The sequence below is a fragment of the Neofelis nebulosa genome, chromosome 5 (genome assembly GCF_028018385.1).
Source record: "Neofelis nebulosa isolate mNeoNeb1 chromosome 5, mNeoNeb1.pri, whole genome shotgun sequence".
NCBI lineage: Eukaryota > Metazoa > Chordata > Mammalia > Carnivora > Felidae > Neofelis > Neofelis nebulosa.
This window is the reverse complement of record NC_080786.1, coordinates 157,370,864-157,388,848: the sequence shown is the minus strand read 5'-3', so window position 1 is coordinate 157,388,848 and position 17,985 is coordinate 157,370,864. Positions and strand designations below refer to the sequence as shown.

Below are 17,985 nucleotides of genomic sequence, written 5' to 3'. Positions count from 1 at the left end.
GCGAGGGCCGGGAGGTGGAGTTGCTCCCACCCGGCGCTCTCGCTCCTCACCCGCGGGCCCTCCGCTGCCAGTCGCTGCCAACCCAAGGGGCAGCAAGGCCACCCGCGTCGTGTCCCCTTCCGGACCCGCTGGGTCTGAGCCGGTGCCCTTCCCCCAAGCGTGCCCGGCTGCGCGCAGAATATGGGCCTGGCGTTCTGGTTCCGGGAATAGGAAGCGTCCTGAGACCTCTCTAGGATTTGATTCACGCCCACACCCTGCTCTCCCAGCCGTATCTTACCTTTCCTGCGGGCCCCCATCTCCCGCCCCCTTCACGACGCCGCCACACGCCGAGTTCGGACGGCCCGGCCCCTCCCCGGACACGTGAATGGAGCCCTGGCCTGGCCCCCTGGCCCTGGCTCCCCGGCTAAAACGGAGGGCGGCCCCGCTTGGCCTGGGCACGCCCTCCACCCAATTTCCCAGAGGCCCGGAAGGGGTGCAGCCCCAGAGCTTCGGGACTGCCGGCCCCGCCCCTGCCTGGCCGCGGGTCTCACCTGCAGGCTCCGCCCCTCCCTGGCCGCCCTCCCCGGCGGTCGGCCCCAGTGTCCCGGGCCCCGCTTCCTCCCTTGTCTCCCCGGGAATGTTCACTTTCCCGGGACGGCCTGTCTGCTTTCAACAGTCGGTCCTTGGCGCTCACAAAGGACCTGGCCCGCGGTGGGTGTGCGCTACATCTTTGGTGAACGGAGGACGGGCTGCTGGAGGTGGCTGGGCTCAGGGGACCCCTCCTCGTTGGCCCTCACCTCCAAAGGCCGGCCTCTGCCTCCCCATCGGGGCGCGGGCGTTCTGCGCGACACCGGGGGGGGGGGCAGCACTTAGCCTCCCACGGCCCCGCCAGCCTCCCGCAGAGCCCTCGGCCGCCCTCCTCCCCGGGACCACGCACCACCCTCCCAACTCGGCGCCCAGCGGCCGGGGAGGGCTTAACTTTGTGGAGCCTGTGACTGAGCTTCCGTTTTTCCGAGCCCCGCCTGCGGCCAAGGGCGTGGGAGGGACTGGGCAGGGGGTGGGAACAGGGGCGAGGCCCCGGGCGGGCGCCGGGGAAAGTCAGCTCTTGCGATTCACTTAGCGCGCAGAGCGGCGGAGGCGCGCAGTGAGACCTGGGCTCCCGCGCTCCGACGCCTCCGGCCGCCCGAGGTCTTTCTCGCTCCGACGGCTCCGGCGGCCCGAGGTCCCGCCCCCACCATGCGGCTGACAAGGTGAGCGTGCGGGGGCGGGGAGGACGGGTCCTGCGGGTGCACCGGAAGAAGAGAAGCTGGAGCAGGGAGCAGGATCCCCAGGGGGCCGGGTAGGACCCCCCCCCCCCCCCCCCGCCCACCTGGCGGCGCCGGCCGGATCCGCGGGCAGGGCCGGCCGCTGGGAGCGCCGCTGCGCCCGGAGCCCTACCTGCAGGAGGGTGGCCTCCGCCCAGCGGCGGGGCGCGCTGTCGGGGGCCGACGGCGGCGCGTGGGTGTGCCTGGGGGCGGGTGCCCGCCGCGAGAGGGCGAGAGCGAAAGCTAAAGGAGAGCAGCCGCGCGCCGCACTAAGGGGACGAGGGCACGGACTGCCCAGCGGTGGGGCGCGACCTCGCAGTGCCGTGGCCACTCCCTCCAAGGCCAGCTGGTGCCCACTGTTGGGTGACATGTCCTCCCGTCGGCAGAACCAACCCGGAGGAGGTGCGAAGCTGGCACCCCGGCTCAGCTCACCGCTCGCGGTGCCGGCCGGAGAGCTGGGTGACTCTGCCTTGCTCTCCGCTTTTGGCCAGAGCGCCCCCTTCAGGTCAGGTCGGGGGCGTGCCCGCCTTGATAAGCTGGCTGCCACCGGGTGTCCCCAGTTATAAATGCAGGTAGTTACAACCATTTTCTCAAGCGAAGAAAATACGTCCTCATGGTCACCCACACCCCAGAGTCTGGGGTGTAGGCTGGGGACCAGGTGGGCCAGCAGGGGGCCCAGGGCGCGCACCCAGGAAGCCGGCCGACCCAGCTCCCTCCCCAGAGCCAGTGCTTGTGACCCAGGTTGCCCCCAGATAACCAGAGGAGGCCCGGCAGGTGTATGCTCCCTGGATCCTCAGTGCAGAAGGGGGTCTGATGGGCACCACGGGAGCCACCAGGGTGTTCGCAGCTCTTGTGTTTTGGAAGGTTGCTCTGGCTCCAGGGAAGGGGGCTGCAGGTGGCGGTTATGGGAGCTGTCCCCGCGAGCAGCATTGGTGGCCCCAACAGAGACAGGAGAGACGGCAGGCCTGTCTGCAGGCTGTGGCCTCTGGCGTGAGGGAGCCCCTGGTGGCCTGGGCCCAGCTCGGCCGGACAGCCACGCAGACCTGAGTCTCCTCGGCAAGGGACACGCGTCTGTGCACATTCAGATGACGGCTGTGGCGGGCGAGGCAGGGGTTTGTCTGGGTCCAGAGCTCAGCGGACGCCGGAGCCTGGGAGGCCTTCAGGAGGGGGTGGCTGGGCTGAGCTGCACACGGTGAGGAGTCCCTGGGGTCGAAGGTCTGGGTCGGAGAGCCTCGGAAGTCCCCAGAGGGGTTTGCTGGCCCCGGGCAGCTGAGCCACCCGCCTGCTCTGGAAGAGCCACCGGCTGCAGCTTCAGCGATCGTGTCCTTTCAGAGCCGCCCTGCGCTGTCGACCCTGCCGCGGGGCGTGTTACGGCCTCTCTGTCTCCCCAAACCTAAGTGTAGCTCTGACTAGAAACACCCTGAAGGCGTATCCTCCTTTTTTCTTTCTTTTTTGTTTAAGATTTATTTACTTTTGAGAGAGAGAGAGAGAGAGAGCGCGCACAAGTTGGGGGGGGGGGGCAAAGAGAGAGAGGGGGGCACAGGATTGGAAGCAGGCTCCAGGCTCTGCGCTGACAGCAGTGAGCCCGACGCGGGGCTTGAACTCACAAACCGCAAGATCGTGACCTGAGCCGAAGTCGGACACTTAACTGACCTAGCCACCCAGGTGTCCCTGAGAGTGTATTTTTCTGATTTCATGTAGTCTCTTGGAATCCATCCCCGGCAAAGGCCAGGCGGGCACAGGGTTGAAGGCAGTGGCTTGGGGGGTGGCTCCCTCCACCCTGTGAGCTGGCTGGTGGCTCCGGACTTGCTGTGCGAGGGGGGAGGGCGCGTCCGAAGGGCTGGGCTGTGGGTGTGTTCACATTCCTCTGTGGGCATGAGCACCGCTGCCCACGAGGTTGGGGAGGAGCGGGAACTCACCTGCCTTTCCGGTCGTTTCCTTCCAGCGCTGGAATGTTCCTGCTCCTGTTCAGCGCCCTGCAAGCCAGTAAGTTCAGAGAGGCTCCTGCCGGGGCTGTGGATGCGGGTGCCACCTCACTGCGGCCCTTCTGGCCTTTGCAGGGGGCCCTACGGGAAAGCGGGGCTCGGGGCCTAGGGGAACGTGCAGATTCAAGGCCACGAAGCGGCCGCTTGTGCAGCCCCTGCAGTTCTTGGTTCGTGTTTAGCGACAGTCGTTTCCGTCCCTCCGCGTTCCAGATGAGCTGGGGCTTCCCACTTCTCTTGACCCCTTTGCCCCAGTCAGCCCCGGGGAGCCTCCAGAGCCACCACCTTCCAGAAGAGCAAGGAACAGGGATCTGGCACCACAGCCGAGGCTGAGACCTTGCGGAGCCTTCCAGCCCCGAGGGTGGCAGAACAGGGGACACGGGCATTGCCGTGGCCGCACCGGTGGTGCGGCAGCTCTAGACTCGGCACGTGGGCCTTTCTGATGCCCTGCGAGCAGCGTTTTAATACAATGCTGTTGCTGAGAAACGGCTTTCTTGTAAATGTCCTAATTAAAAAAAAAAAAAACTTTTTACTTTGAGTTAATTATAAACACCCAAGAGGTGGCCCAAACCGTGCAGAGCCGTCCTGGGTGCCCGCCCCTCCCCTGACTCCTCCCGATGCCGGCCTCTCCCACCGGGGCGGAAATCCACGCCGGAGAATATAGTGCTTTCCAAAACTGTTTGAATTTTAAACATGCCAGCACATTCCTATGTCTGTTTGATTAATGCATTAGCATTTCTACTGAAATGAGTCAGAATAGGTGTCTGATTGACCCTTGCTACCCAAAAGCCTCCCTCCCCCTAGTTAGAGAACTTCGCGGGCTAGGAATCAACCGTAGCAAGTAAATTTCGTGCTTTCTGAACCACAGCAGATGTTCAAGAGAAAGAAGTCAGGGCGCTGGTGGGCAGCGACGTGGAGCTCAGCTGCGTTTTCCCCGAAAGACACAGTTTTGATTTAAATGACCTTTATGTGTACTGGCAAACCAGTGTCATCGGCACACCGAAGACCGTGGTCACCTACTACCTCTCCGGGAACAGCTCCGCGGGCCACGAGGACAACCGCTACAGGGACAGGGCCCGGCTGTCGCTGGAGAGCATGAAGTGGGGTGACTTCTCTCTCCATCTGCACAACATCACCCCCCAGGACGAACAGAGGTTCAACTGCCTGGTGTTTAGGAAATCCCTGGAGTTAGAAAAGATTCTGGATGTTGTGGTGACGTTACACGTGGCAGGTAAGACCGTGGAAGCTGACGGGACAGACCCCGCCCCAGCCTTGCGTCCCAGAGAAAGTATTAACGAGGCCCACTCTCGGGCTCAGTCACCTGTTTCTTCCGTAAAGAACGTCCTAGTCTCTGCCGGCGGGTTTCTGTCCAACCGAGCGGGAAGCTGAACTGGTTGAAAACTCATTCAGCTCGTGGGAAGTTTTCCGTAGCCTGAGGTCACCTGGTGTCACAGAAGAACTCCTAACCTTGCTGTCTGGGCCTTAAATTCTGCATCTCAAGTCCAACTAGGTGTTCTTAATGAAATTAGGGGAGAATGCTGTGACGCACCAAGGGAGATCCGAGTTTAGGAAGGAAATTAAAGTCGACCAAGGACCCCGGACCCTGTCCCCTCCGGAAGGCCTGCGAGCCTCCCGTGTCACCGGAGATCCACACGCGCCCCGCCTGCTCACATGGGGGAGGGGGTGCGGGCCCAGCAGCCCTGCTGGGGGGCGGCGGTGTGTGCGGGCTGCCCGGCCCGCAGCCCCGGTCCTGCCTCTCCCCCGCGGTCAGGGCACGCTGGGCCACCTCCCCTCTACCCTGGCCCTGGGCACCAACCGTGTGCCCCTCTGTTTCTGACCTTCAGAACCTGCCTCCCTCACCACCCATCTCCCCCCTGCAGCCAACTACAGCATGCCCGTGGTCAGGGCCCCAAGCGGCCCCTCCGAGAACGAGGAGCTGACGTTCACGTGCACGTCCGTGAATGGCTACCCAAGGCCTAACGTGTACTGGATCAACAGGACGGACAACAGCCTGCTGAACGAGACCTTGCAGAACAACACGGTCTCCTTGAATGCGCAGGGCTTGTACGACGTGGTCAGTGTCCTGACGATCCGGCAGACCCCCAGCGTGAACGTCGGCTGCTGCATAGAGAACGTGCTCTTGCACCAAAACCTGACGACGATCAGCACTCAGGCAGGTAAGGTCCCCCGGGGTCTGTCCCCTGACACCGACCCAAGACTGTGGGCCTGCGGTGACTCAGGAGGTCCTCTGAGCCAGAAGACCGAGCCCCTGCAAGGTGCCTGGGCAGTGGCTTCCGGAAGCTGGAAGGAAGGGGGAGGAGGTGACAGGCAGCACTCGACGACGAAATTCACCACGGCTGCCGAGGGCGGGAATGGGGCCGGGCGCTCAGTGCTTAAGTGGTTTCACTTAATCTTCGCTCTCAAGCTCGGGTTTGGTGACTCACTTCACAGACGAGGGGCTGAGGCCTGGAAGGTTGTGTAGGACCGGGCAGCGGTGGCATCAGGGTTGAAGGCATGGCTGAGCCTCTGCCGCTTAGAGGGCCAGAGCGCCCATGCTGGGGTTCCAGCCGCCGGCAGCTGGCCTGGCTGCGGGCTCGGGGCTTCCCCGTGGGAGGGGTGCAGGCAGGCGACTCCACAGAGGCCACGGGCTCTCTCATTCTGCGTCCCTGTCACTAGTGTTGAGATGACAGGTCCCCTGGGTGGAGGCGGGAGAGCTCCAGGATGGACTCTGTGGGCCTGCCCGTGCCCTACAGGGCCCCGCACAGGTTGGAGAGAAAGCACAGCTCCTGGTTCGGGCCTCATGAGAGTCCCAGGGGGCCGTGGCAGCAGTCACGCCGAGCACAAGCCCCTGAGTGTGGGCCCGTGAGCCCGCGTGGGTCGCATGCTGTGAGACTGGCCCTGACCCCCAGGAATCCTTGCGGGCCCGACATCCTCCTCCCTGAAGTCAAGGCACGGCCTCGTGACCCAGTGGTCCTGGCCTCTCGGCCCACATGGACCAAGACAAGGGCTGTACCAAAAAGCCTGCCTCTGATGGCCGCCTCCCAGCAGTGGTCTCCCCGGCAAGGCGGCCCCGGCAGCAGGTGAAAGGGGAACCAAAAGGTTCTCTTAGGGCTGTGGTCTCGGCTCCTGTGCTGTGGGATGGCTGGGAAGCCCGTAAAAGTCCCCAAGCCCCGACCCATTGGATTTGCTCCCCTGGGCTAGCCGGGCACCAGGACACGTTTAAAGGCTTCCAGATGATTCCAAGGTGCATTCAAGGCCTAGCCACTGAGTGGTTTCTCCCATTTTGGAGACGTACAGGGCATTTATCACAAGCTTCCCTTCCTCGTGTGCCCGGGAGAGCCACTTTCCAAGGGGCTAAGCAATCACGTTAGGAGAAGAGGGATGAACCCTTCATGCACTGTGGGGGGTGGGGGGGTGGGGACGCAAAATGGTGCAGCCACTTTGGAAAACAGCCTGGCGGTGCCTCTGAAGGTCGTCGTAGCGTTTCCATGTGACCCAGCAATTCCGCTCCTGGGTTGTACACCCGGCAGAATTGCAGATGGACTCGCATGTACGTGAATGTTCACAGCAGCATTACTCACAACGAGCAGCGAACGGATTAACGCTTCCGTCCAGGCACTGATACTCACTGCCACGCGGATGGAGCTGGAGAACGCCGTGGTCAGTGAGGAGCCAGAAAGCACACACGCCGTGTGACCGCGTTTCTATGAAACGTCCAGAATAGGTCAATCCTTAGAGACAGAAAGTGCATGAGTCGGGGCGGGGGCAGGGGAAGGGCAGTGGACGCCGATGCTCCGGGAGCGACGCAGAAGCTCTGCACCCAGACGGTGGCAATGGCCGTGCCCCACTGGAAATGTACAAAATGCTGCTGCTGTGTTCACTGCATTATGTGACTTTTGCCTTTGTTTTTTTAAATCTGTCTATAAAACTAAATAATAGCAATAAAAATAAAATGATACATTAAATCACGGTAAACATTTTTTTGAAAGCCAGGAGGACTCTGTGCTTCCCACCATGCCCTGCCCAGGTGGCGGCGGCTAGAAAGGGCTGGGGTTCCAGGTGGCGAAAAGGTGGAGTTCCCCCCCCCCCCCCCCCCGGAAGAGCCGCAGATTTTAAACATCACAAAGCAAAGCCAGGGAAGTTCTGAGGCCTCGGTGCCTCCCTCGGTTCTCTCCTGCTCAGGATGGAAGGGGTCCCTCCCCTTTCCTCCCCACCCTTTCAGTCTTGTGTTATTTTCCTCTCCCGTAGAAACGGTCACCGGAACTGAATATGGCGTCACCGAGAGCCAAGCCGATGCCCCGAAGAAACAAGGGGCGGTCCTCAGCGCCCTCATCGTGCTGGGCGTGGTCGTGGCCGTGGCCGTGGCTACAGGCTGGGTGTGCCGAAGCAGGTGCCCCCCGCGGGATCCACGCAGGTACCCGTTAAAAGTCCCGCAAGACGTTGCTTTCCTGCGAAGTGCGGCTTTAATAGCGTTCACGCTCACGAGTTCTAGCGGCCCCCCCAACTCGGGGACGTGGGTCCTGGGCGTGGCCCCTGATGTCGTGGGCTCCATAGTTCTGACGCAGCCGAGCCGAGGACGCCTTGTGAGGCTTTCTCCCAGTGTGGGGTGGGAGTGCCAGCTTCTGAATTTAGACGTCAGGACGGAGCCCTTTTCTATGGAGGCCAAGCCGCCTTTGGTCCTGACGAGGCTGTTGAACTCTGGCCAAACTCAAGGGGGTTTAGAAAGATTGAGAAAGGCTGGGTGTTGACCCTACAAAACAAAGCAGCAGAACTCACAGAAGAGGCAGGAAAGCCCAGAACGTGAACACGGTCACAACCATGTCAAGCAGGGTCAGTAGGGAAGGCCCTGAGCCGGGGGCACAGGGAAGAGACGTCTCCCCAGCTCGGCCTGGCGGGCATCCCCCAAGATACTGACAGAGCTGGGGCTCTCCCGGGTCTTCCGGGAGGGTCGGGGCACGGGGAGCGCTGGTTCCCTGATGCAAATCTGCATGTGCTCCTGGAGTTCCCGGTTTGTTGCCAATGCCTTCATCCCAGAAACGCTTCCCACGGCCCACGGCCCGCTGCCGACCTGGCCAGGCCCTGGAGAGGCGCCTTGAGTCCGGAGCACAGACCTCTTACAAAGCATCTTCCTGGAAAACCAGGTGGCCCGGGGGACCCTCCCCTGTGAGTCTGTCCCTGCCGTGCGTGGCACCCAGGGCCACTGGGGACTCTAGAGCAACGCCTCTCTACCCCTGCCACCTGCCCTGAGTGTTTCCGGTTTGTTCCAACAGGAGCTGGGCTGCAAGGCCAGAGCAGACGTTCTCTTCGGTGAGTTTGCCAGGAGGGAAGGGGGCCCGTGGACAGCAGGTGCAGGTTCACGTGAGCGGATGGCCGGGCGGTGGCTTTGTCGGTGTTGGCCTCTGGCACGAGCTATCCTCGATGACGGGGAGCTGGACGTGGACATTTTCAGAAACACGATGAGCCCCTAGAGAAGGCGTGTCACGCTTTCCCCCTTTGGCATGCAATCCTATCCTTGTATACGCTTGCTGACTGACCTTGGGTTACAGAATTCTCCAGACATTCACGAAAGCAGCGAGCCTCTGATGATGACCCCCAGGCACGTCTGCCAAACTTCATCCCTTCTCCCTGGGCCCCCTCCTCCCTACCCTTCCCACCCCACCCCCACGGGGGTCTCAAGGGAGTCCGGACGCTAAGCCCTTTGTCACAGAACAGTTACTCCGGGTCTCCTTCCGGCAGGGGAGAAGCAGGCAGCCCGCTGTCCCAGGAGCAAAGGCCGAGTGATTCCCACCCAGTTTGGGAAAAGCGTCCACACACAAGAGCCTCCAGTTTCCCAAGTGGCAGGTGCCTTGGGCTGCAAAGGGCAGCGGGGCTCGTAGGCAGGCTGGCCCGCACTGGACACTTTCGGCAGACGGCCACCCCTCTCTGAGCCCCGTCTGCACCCCTGTGAGCCACGCTTGTCCTGGGGAGGCTGGGCCGGGCGGAGCCTGGTCACACCGGTGCTCCTGAGGCCACGCAAGCCAGTTTCAGACAACTGCAGAACACAACTTGCCAAAACACCAGGGCCCGCCCGTCCGGCAAAGGACACTGTTTGTGGGTTTTCCGAGTTTCCGGTCCTTCGTTTCCACCATCCTATGTCCTGAGAAAGTAGCCGCCCGCCCGCGAGAGGAGGGAAGCAGTCACAGTGCTCCGTGACGCTCTCCCTTCTGTTTCTTTCCAAGACCGTGTCTGATGAGAACTCACCACCCGGAGCGTGGACAGGGTTTCTGTGAGATCCCACCAGGAGGGACAGCGGATGGCAGCTTGGGAATTGACTCTGGCGGACCTGGTGGCCAAGAGGGGACCATCTGCCCCCATCGGTGCCATTAACAAGGGGGCTTCACGGACACGGGGGCTCTCTGGCCTGGAAGGGACACGTAGGACCGTGCCTGATCCCAGGGAGAATGTTCCAGGTGCCGCCCGGATCCTGGAACGAGGACCTCTCACAAGGGCCAACAGCTCCGAACGCACATGCCCCCAAGTGAGCAGGCTCCCCGCCTTTGCTGCCAAATGCAGGAGGAAGGTGCCTCGTGATGGCTCCTCCCCCCGCCCCAGCCCCCCGGAGCCCACGGAACCCTTCTCAGTCCCAAAAACGCGTGGGGGTTTTGGGGGATGGGGGCTTTCTGAGACCAGAGGAAGGGTGGCTCTTTTAGGAAGGAGTGAGGCGAGCTGGGTCTCCTCCAGGACCTCCCCTGCCGGCTGGAGGTCACTCAGGGCTGTTGTGAGAGGCACACGTGCGGGGCCCCCTCCCCTCCTGCACCCTGAGCTGCGTGTGCGTGTGTGAGTACGTGTGTCTGTGCGTGTGTGAGTGTGTCCAGAATGCAGGAACCAGTCAACACTGGAAGGTCCCTGGGAGCTCCTTTTCCTCTGGGATCTTCACCGGGGAGAAAACCTGACCTTGTTTGTTTTAGTCAAAAGCTGGATGTCCCTCCTAAAAAGGCACAGTGGAGTTTTTTCGAGAAGACATTGTGCTGCTGGGGCCATCGTGACAGAAGCAGGGGAAAGAGCAGAACGCAGAAACTTGCTCAGGCAGGACTGGGGACCCGTGTTTCCAGTGGACACGGGCTTCACTGCGTGGCCATCGAGGTCCTTCAACTTGGTGCCGTGACGCGCACGGAGGGGGCGCTCTCCCCGCAGAGTGGCAGCCGTTCAAAATGTGGCACTAATTCCATGCCACCCTCCGCACCTGTCACCCCCGGCTTCCCCCGGGACCTGCCCGGCTGCCGTGGAGCCCACGAGGCCCAGCGGGGGACGGGAGAGGCGCGGTGGCCCAAGTCCACCCAGGGGTGTGCGGCCCATGGCCTCGACCCTCGCCGCGTGGTTTCCATGTTGTTGCCCCCACTGAATCTAGCAGCTGACGTTTCTGGAAGGTTCTGCACAGCCGGCTGCCCACTAACCCTGGTGTGCACGCCCCTGGGAAAGACGGTGTCCCGCCCGCGGTCATTCAGCACTGGTGGCGGGCGTGATGGCAAAAACAAGGACCAGGCTCAGTGGGAATGCTGAGCCCAATCCGTTACAAGAAGTGTTCACTGTCTGTGTTTGTACCCAAAACTCCTTGCCTGGCTGTCACAGCGTGCCGCGGACTGCACCCAGACTTTACCCGAAAGCATCAGGAGAGGCGTGTTCCCAAAGGGGGACGAGAAGGTCGCCGATTGGCATCGGAGCAAAAAGCAGAAGGACCACTTGGGTGCAGGCAGGGGCTGCGGAGCCCGCCTATGGCCTCGGGCAGGGATGCTGGCATAGCCGCCCTCCCCGGGGGCCCCCCGAGTCCAGGCTGAGGGTCCTGCACCTCCTGCAGCCTGCCTGTCCGCAGCAGACCCTGATCACTGGGCGCCCACCCAGACGGGACGGAACGGGGTCTGTTTCCAGCGCTCCCCTGTCCGAGCGGGCTTCTCCCTGGGGGGGGGCAAAGGGGGCCAGCTGCCCAGACCCCCAGCCACTCTCCCACCACCACCTGTTTGTGGGTCTGCCTGGACCCGGAGCTCCCAAGGGATGCCAGCAGGACCCCCCCACTCCCTCGGGCCTGGGAGGGTGCACAGTGACCCCTTGCCCTTCGGCCTAGACGTCACTGTCCACTCCTTACACTGCACTGTGAACAGGCCGAAGGCCAGTGTTTTTACATCTGTTTCTGGAAACCTGATTTATAAGAATAACAAGATGGAAAGTGGTGTGTGTCCAGTGGCTTTGGTCAGTGTGACAGTCACCTGCACACTCAGCTCGGCTCGTCCTTACTGTCGGCCTCAGGGGTGCCTGCAGGGCTCAGCCGGTTAAGCATCTGACTTCGGCTCGGGTCATGATCTCGCGGTTCGTGGGTTCGAGCCCCGCGCCCGGTGTCGGGCTCTGTGCAGACAGCTCAGAGCCTGGAGCCCGCTTTGGATTTTGTGTCTCCCTCTCTCTCTGCCCCTCCCCCATTTGCAATCTCTCTCTCTCTCAAAAATAAACATTAAAACAAAACCTTACTGCCAGCCTAGGGACCCTGCCCCTGTCCCATTGGTTTTCACCCAGGAAAGGTCTCTCCCCCAGGGGACGCTGGACACGGTCTGGTGGCAGTTTTGGTCGTCACACTTGGGGTTGCCACTGGCCTTTAATGTGTAGAGGCACATGGGACGGCCCAGCACAGAGAAGTAGCCACGTTAGAGGTCAGTGGCCCGAGAGTCAGAACCTGTGCCCTCTGTCGTCGCCTTCCTGTGGGAGGCGGGGGGGAGGGCGCTTCCTGTCCCCATCCGCTCTGGGACCCCTGCCCACGGCTGGCTGTGGCATAGGTGCGGGGTTCCCGGTTAACAGGTCCAGGCTGGGGGATGCCCTAGCTCAGGGTTGGGGGCCTCCCTCCCACTCAGCTCAGCCCGCTGCCTGTCTGACCCTCCGTGTGGGGCCCGGAAGCTGCCCGTCCCGTTGCTCTCGGAGCCTGGCCGGTGGGCGCCTGGCGGTGCTGTGGGCAGAGGCCCCGCCAGACACGCGAGCCTTCGGGAATCCCGCGACGCTGCCCACCTGCGCACAGCAGGTGCGGCGAAACCCATGGGGAGGCGGGGCCAAGGCCAACAAACAGGGTGGCCCATCACTAGGGCAGGGGACAGAGCAGGGTCAGCTGCCCGTGTGACCTGAGCACGTCACTTCTCCCTGCACCTCGGTTTCCCCTCCTGTGAGGCGAGGAGGCTGGAACTAGGCTCCGCGAACGGGCCCCTGCCGCTCGGATGCTTCCTACGACCGACCGTGGCCACTGCGGCCATTCTGTTCGACCCGGGGGAGGGCAACTGTGGCTTTGGAATGGCCGTTCAGGCCCGGACTCCTCAAGAGAAGGCCCTAGGAGCTGGTCAGGGGCAGAAGCCAGCAGGCTGACTCCGGGCAGTGCTGAGGAACCCCCAGCCGCACATCTGGTTTTCACCCCCCTCCACGCCCAGCTTTCCCAAACAAAAGGCAGCTCTCCTGATTTAATCTGAGATAATTCTGTCCTTAGAGAAGGAGTCCACCCTGACGGCCCCTGGCCCGTCAGGACCCACACCCCAGCCTGCGGGCCGCCGCTGCATTCCTGAGCATTCTCTGGCCCTGGCACAGCCCGCCCCAGCCCGCTCCTTCCCCAGCATCAGGTCTGCTCACTCCCACTCTCCCAGTGAGGATCCCCCCTCTCTGTGAATCCAGGGGGGTCCTGCCGGAACCGGGGCGAGGCAGGCAGCTGGGGGCAACTGTGAGGGGGGGCAGGGGCAGCCCAGCTCCCGACACGGGGGGCTGGATTCTGAGCCCCAGGGCCCGGGGGTGCTGTAGGCTGACAATCCAGGGGCCTCCCGTGCTGTCAGCCTGCCTTCCGTGTCCAGAAGCTGAGCTGGGGGGGCTTCTCCTGCCACGGTCCCTGCTGGGAGGTGCTGGGGAGGACCCTGGGCCCCCATAACACGCACGAACAGAAGCTCTGACGTGCGGGTGTCCTGTCACATCCTGCCAGCCAGCTCCCTGTATGACCGGGCTGGGCTGGACACTGCAGCAAAGGCCCTGCACCCTGATCTGGGCCCTGGGGTGTGCAAGCCGAGACCGGTCCAGGGCCCTCCTTCCCTCCTGTGTGCTCCCTCCCCGTCCTCCTTCCTACTGTGTTCCTGCCCCCTGCCCTCCCTTCCCCACTACCTTCCCTCCCCCATCCCCCCCACTGTGCTCCCTCCCCCACTGTCCTCCCCCCATTGTTCTCCCCTACTGTCCTCCCCCACTGTGCTCCCTCCCCCCTCGTCCTCCCTCTGACTTCCCCCCCTCATCCTCCCTCCCACTGTCCTCCCCCCCCATCCCCTCTCAGGGTCTTGGCCTGAGCTCAGGGCTGCACCCCTCCCCTGGGAGAGTGTGATTCATCTCCCTGCCCGCCCCCCACGACCCCAGGTCTGTCGGGGCACGTGCCACCAGGAAGGCAGAGGACACCTGTCCCATCAGAGTGGCAGCTCCTAGGCTGTGAGGGGGGGGTCGCCCAAAGGGCCCCGTGGATCTGCACTCGAGGTGCCCGCACAGCGTAGTTTCTCAGAGAGTGTAGACGCCACAGGTGTGGTCCAAAGTGTGGCCAAGAACGGACCCGTGGTGGGGACAAGGGGACGGCGAAGACTCCTGCCCTCGGATCCGGGCTGAGTCCCTCCCTCACGCTGTCCTTGAGCCCAGAGAGTGACCAGAAGGTAACAAGAGCAAACGCCAGGATTCGGCAAAATACAAACCCAGGATCTTCGGGGCCCGGATGGCGAGGGCCAGGCAGAGGCTGTGAGGCTGCAGCCCAAGAGGAAGGTGCTGGCGGGCCGGTCCTGTAGGCCCTCAGAGGGAGGACCCTCAACGCCCCCTCCAGCTGCTGGCGGCTCACAGCCATTCCTGGGTGAGCTGTGCCCCGTCTCTGCTGCTCCCCGCGTCTGTCTCCCCCAGAGCACCACACCCCGACCCAGGCTGACCTCAACTTGACTAAAACTGGGGCGGGGGGGGACACCATTCAGCCCAATCCAGCGGCCAAGAGGAGGAGAGGAAGAGGGAGACAGCAGACAGGGGCCAGGGAGCAGGTGAGGAGAGGGGAGAGGGGCCTGGATGGGGTTCCGCAGTCCGGCTGAGGTCCAGACGCACTTGTGGGGTGCGGGGGCAGCACGACGCTCACCGGCCTGGGTCCCGGCTCCATGTGGCACGGACACCGTGTTCACTCCTCTCCAGGGAGCATCTACCACGGGGCTGACCCAGCGGTGAGTCCCGGCCCTAACCCTGACCCTGCGCCGGCCAGGGTCCCGCCCTGCCGGCTCACCTGCTACACAGGCCCTGGCCCTGGCACGGTGTCACCCTTCCGTGGCCCCACTCTTAGCCAGTCTCTAATGGTGGGGACTGGGGTCGGGCCGCAGTCCACAATGCAGCTGGCAAGGGAGGCTGACTGGGGAGCGGGGCATCCCAGCGCCCCCCAGGCCCCTGCCTTCCTTAGAGCCCATCCCCCTCCCTGCAGGGGCCTCCCCACCCAAGGACGTGCACTCTGGACACGGCTCTGCTGCAAGGGGTGCTGGGAAACGGGGCTGGGTGCGGCCTGGGCTGAGGCCGGAGGAAGCTATGGGGGTCTGGCGGCAGGGGTGGGGCAAGGCTGGTGGGGGAGTCCTTAGAAAGAGAAGTGGCCGATCCCAGAGGTGTGATAGGGAAGATACAACACGTGGCAAAGGCCACCAGGGAGGGGTTTCAGGATCAGGAATCCCCAGGCTCTGGAGGACTGAGAGCCAGCAGAGCCCATTTAACCGCAAACATCAGGCTCTGTCCTCGGTGGCCCCACCCCCTGCCCTGCGAGGCCCCCACTGGCAAAGAGCGACGAGATCCACGGAGGCCAGCCTCTACCTGGCCAAAAGGAGGCCGGTGGCCCGACTCTGGCCGGGGTGCAGAAGTCCCTGATGAGATTTCACTCCAGACTCCAAGAGCAAGAGGCTAGAGCCACACTGTAGTCTTTAGGGGGCAGAAAAGTTACTTTTTAAAAAAGTCACTTCCTAGAAAAACAAGGGTGGGGAATGGATCGCAAACCTGGGATGTAACGGCTTTTCTCACTTAGCTGTAGGTGAGGCGCAGCGATCACGGCAGAGCCACGGCCCCGTCAGATGTCTCAGGGCCGTGCTGACCATGCAGGGCGCATTCAGGGTCTAGTGTAGTCTGTGTAGGGGCCCCCGGACTCTGCCGCACGGTGTCAGGGGCGTGTCGGGCAGAAGGGCCGTGGAGCCCGCCACCCGGGGAAGGCGTGGGCTCTCCCACGTGGCCCGGCTGCTGCCTGGCAGCCCGGCACCCGGGCTCGCCACGGACTCTGCACGCTGCCCTCGACCCCGGACGGGCCACGGCTGGGGCTGTTTGCACAAAGGGGTTCAGCATCTCAGGCTTCCGGGCAAGTTTCCACTTGCTCCTGTGCCTGTAATCGAGATGCCAGAGCCCTCCACGTGTTTTAACCACTGACTGGGTTTCTGTTCGTCCTCCAACAAAACCTCCAAATTTGAAAAAGAAAATCGGTTCCTGTGAGTCTCAGCAGACCTGGTGGGGAAGGAAGAGAACTCCGGTCACCATCTAAAAGTGACCTGTCCCCTCCGGGCCAGGTGGAAATGAGACAGAGGGTCAGGCTGGCGGGAACCTGCGCGGAGGAGCCGGCACTGTGTCCTTCCGAGGACAGGAAAGCCCACCGGGGCGGGTTGTTTATAAAACAGACTTAATGACGAACACGCTCGGGATTCCTTTTCCCACTGGAATAAAATAAGCATCAAGCAAAGGCTGGGAGTAACATATGCCAATAAAGGGCACAATGCAAGATCGTTCATTACGAGGGCCCGAGTCTGGGAAAGGCTACTGGCTGCAGACGGGGGACCCCCAGTAGAGGGGAGACCCAGAGTCAGAAGGGGACCCACAGTCGGGGTGGAGCCCACAGTCAGAGGGGGGACCCACGGTCAGAAGGGTACCCACAGTCGGGGGGGGACCCAGGGTCAGAGGGGGAGACCCATAGTCGGGGGAGACCCAAGGTCAGAAGGAGACCCGTGGCCGGGGGGTACCCACAGTTGGGGGGGGACCAAGGTCAGAGAGGGACGCACCATGCCCTGAGGAAGGGATTGTGCTGGGTTGTTATGAACAATTGTGACACAAGATCAGAATTTGAGCTGCTCGTGAACAAGGTGTTCCAGCTGAGGACTTCCTGGCGACGGCTGCCAGCTGGTGTCCTGGCCTGTAAGCCCTTCTCGGGGGGCAGCGGGGCCGGGGCACCGGAGAGCGAGCGCGGGAAGCATTCGCTTCTGGGCTGAGTTCTGGGCTTTGGGAGAGTGGCTCCGAGCTGCCCAGGACACATGCTTTAACCAGCGAGCACGTTCCGTGTGGGCCAGAAGCGCCCTTGACAAACGTTGGCAACGGCCACAGGGAAAACTGCATAAAACCCAACCTGGTTAGAGGAAAAGGCAACAGACTTTTAGTTAAAATTACCTCCCTGAACTTCCTGTCTGCTCTTTGGGCCAGAAAGAGGAAGTGACACTTTCATAGCCCAAGATGCCAATTCGGAAAGGACCCTCTCAAACTTGTAGGATTTCCCAGAGCCGGCCCTGGCGCTCCTTCCAGAACAGGGAGAATTGCAGTTGGGGGGGGGGGGCTCCCCAGTTCCCATGGAGGCACGGGGTCAGTTGGGCAGCAGCAGCTGGGAGCCAGGGCGCAAACCAGCCAGTCCTGACCACTATGCTGTGCACTCAGCCAAGTGACTCAGCCCCTCTGTGGGGACAAAGGAGAGGGCACGCTCTTCTGGCAGCCTCTTGACTGAACTCCTGGGGCTCCCCAGAGAGGCTGATGGTGTCCCATATGGAGGTGAGACTAGTAAGGTCAGGGGAGGGGGTCCCACATCCCTCCTGGACCCCTGCTGTGGGCCTTCAGAAGTGTGTCTGGGGCCACCCACGGTGCCCCACCCGAGGGAGGGCCTGTCCGGGGCCACAGCCGGTGGACGTGCAGCCACGCTCCAGGGTTGGTCCCTGCCAGACCACAGGGTGTCCCTGAGCCCTGAGATGTCAGCGGGTGCAGTTCACGGCATCATGTGCAGACGCGAGCCCGGCAGCAGGCAGCCCAGGGAGGCAGAGGTGAGGCAGCCGTGTAGAAGGGAAGGTTCAGACAGGAAACCATGGGCAACCGATGGACATGATTACATAAATATACAAACCAGTTTTCAAAGTTTTTGCATCAAATTCCACAACGCTTGCAATTTTTTTCCGGAAAAAAAAAAAAAATCCAGAACAGCTGGATTCCCCCCTCTAGACCCTCAGGCCAACCTCCTGATCTCACTCCGCAAACGAGAGACTGGGCTCCTTCATTCAGACACGAACATCTAAGAGATGGACCCCAATCCCTGGGGACCTCGGGTTCTGCTGGCGGAGGGGCGGGGGAGGGGGAGGGGGAGAGGACTGGCATCTCCCGGCAGCTCCCTCTGCAGGGGATCCATCTGGCTGCGCTGGGCTCAGGGCACTGACGCAGGTGTGGCCACTGCAGGTGCCCACACACAGCCGGAGCAGTCACGCTCTGTGGCTTGCGTGTGTGTGTGTGTGTGTGTGTGTGTGTGTGTCGCTTGTGGGCGCTAACGCCCCCAGACGTGGAAACAAGCCTCTTGGCCCTATTGTGCCTTCCTCTGAAGCCACACCACCAGTGGGGAGCATTTGCATGGCAGGTTGTTAGAAGTCACGGCTCATTGATCTTCATAACATTGTTGAGCAGGCAGA

The 17,985-nt window shown here is 62.5% G+C and overlaps 1 protein-coding gene across 1 annotated transcript; it reads left to right on the top strand.

The window, feature by feature from the left end:
* The first annotated feature begins 1,040 nt into the window (after window positions 1-1,040).
* ICOSLG (inducible T cell costimulator ligand) lies at window positions 1,041-11,469 on the top strand. Its single transcript, XM_058732176.1, has 7 exons — window positions 1,041-1,229; window positions 3,229-3,269; window positions 4,134-4,496; window positions 5,146-5,442; window positions 7,514-7,679; window positions 8,536-8,572; window positions 9,484-11,469. Exons 1-7 carry the CDS (start codon window positions 1,216-1,218, stop codon window positions 9,532-9,534), a joined length of 969 nt encoding a protein of 322 aa, XP_058588159.1. The 5' UTR covers window positions 1,041-1,215; the 3' UTR covers window positions 9,535-11,469.
* Window positions 11,470-17,985: the final 6,516 nt, after the last annotated feature.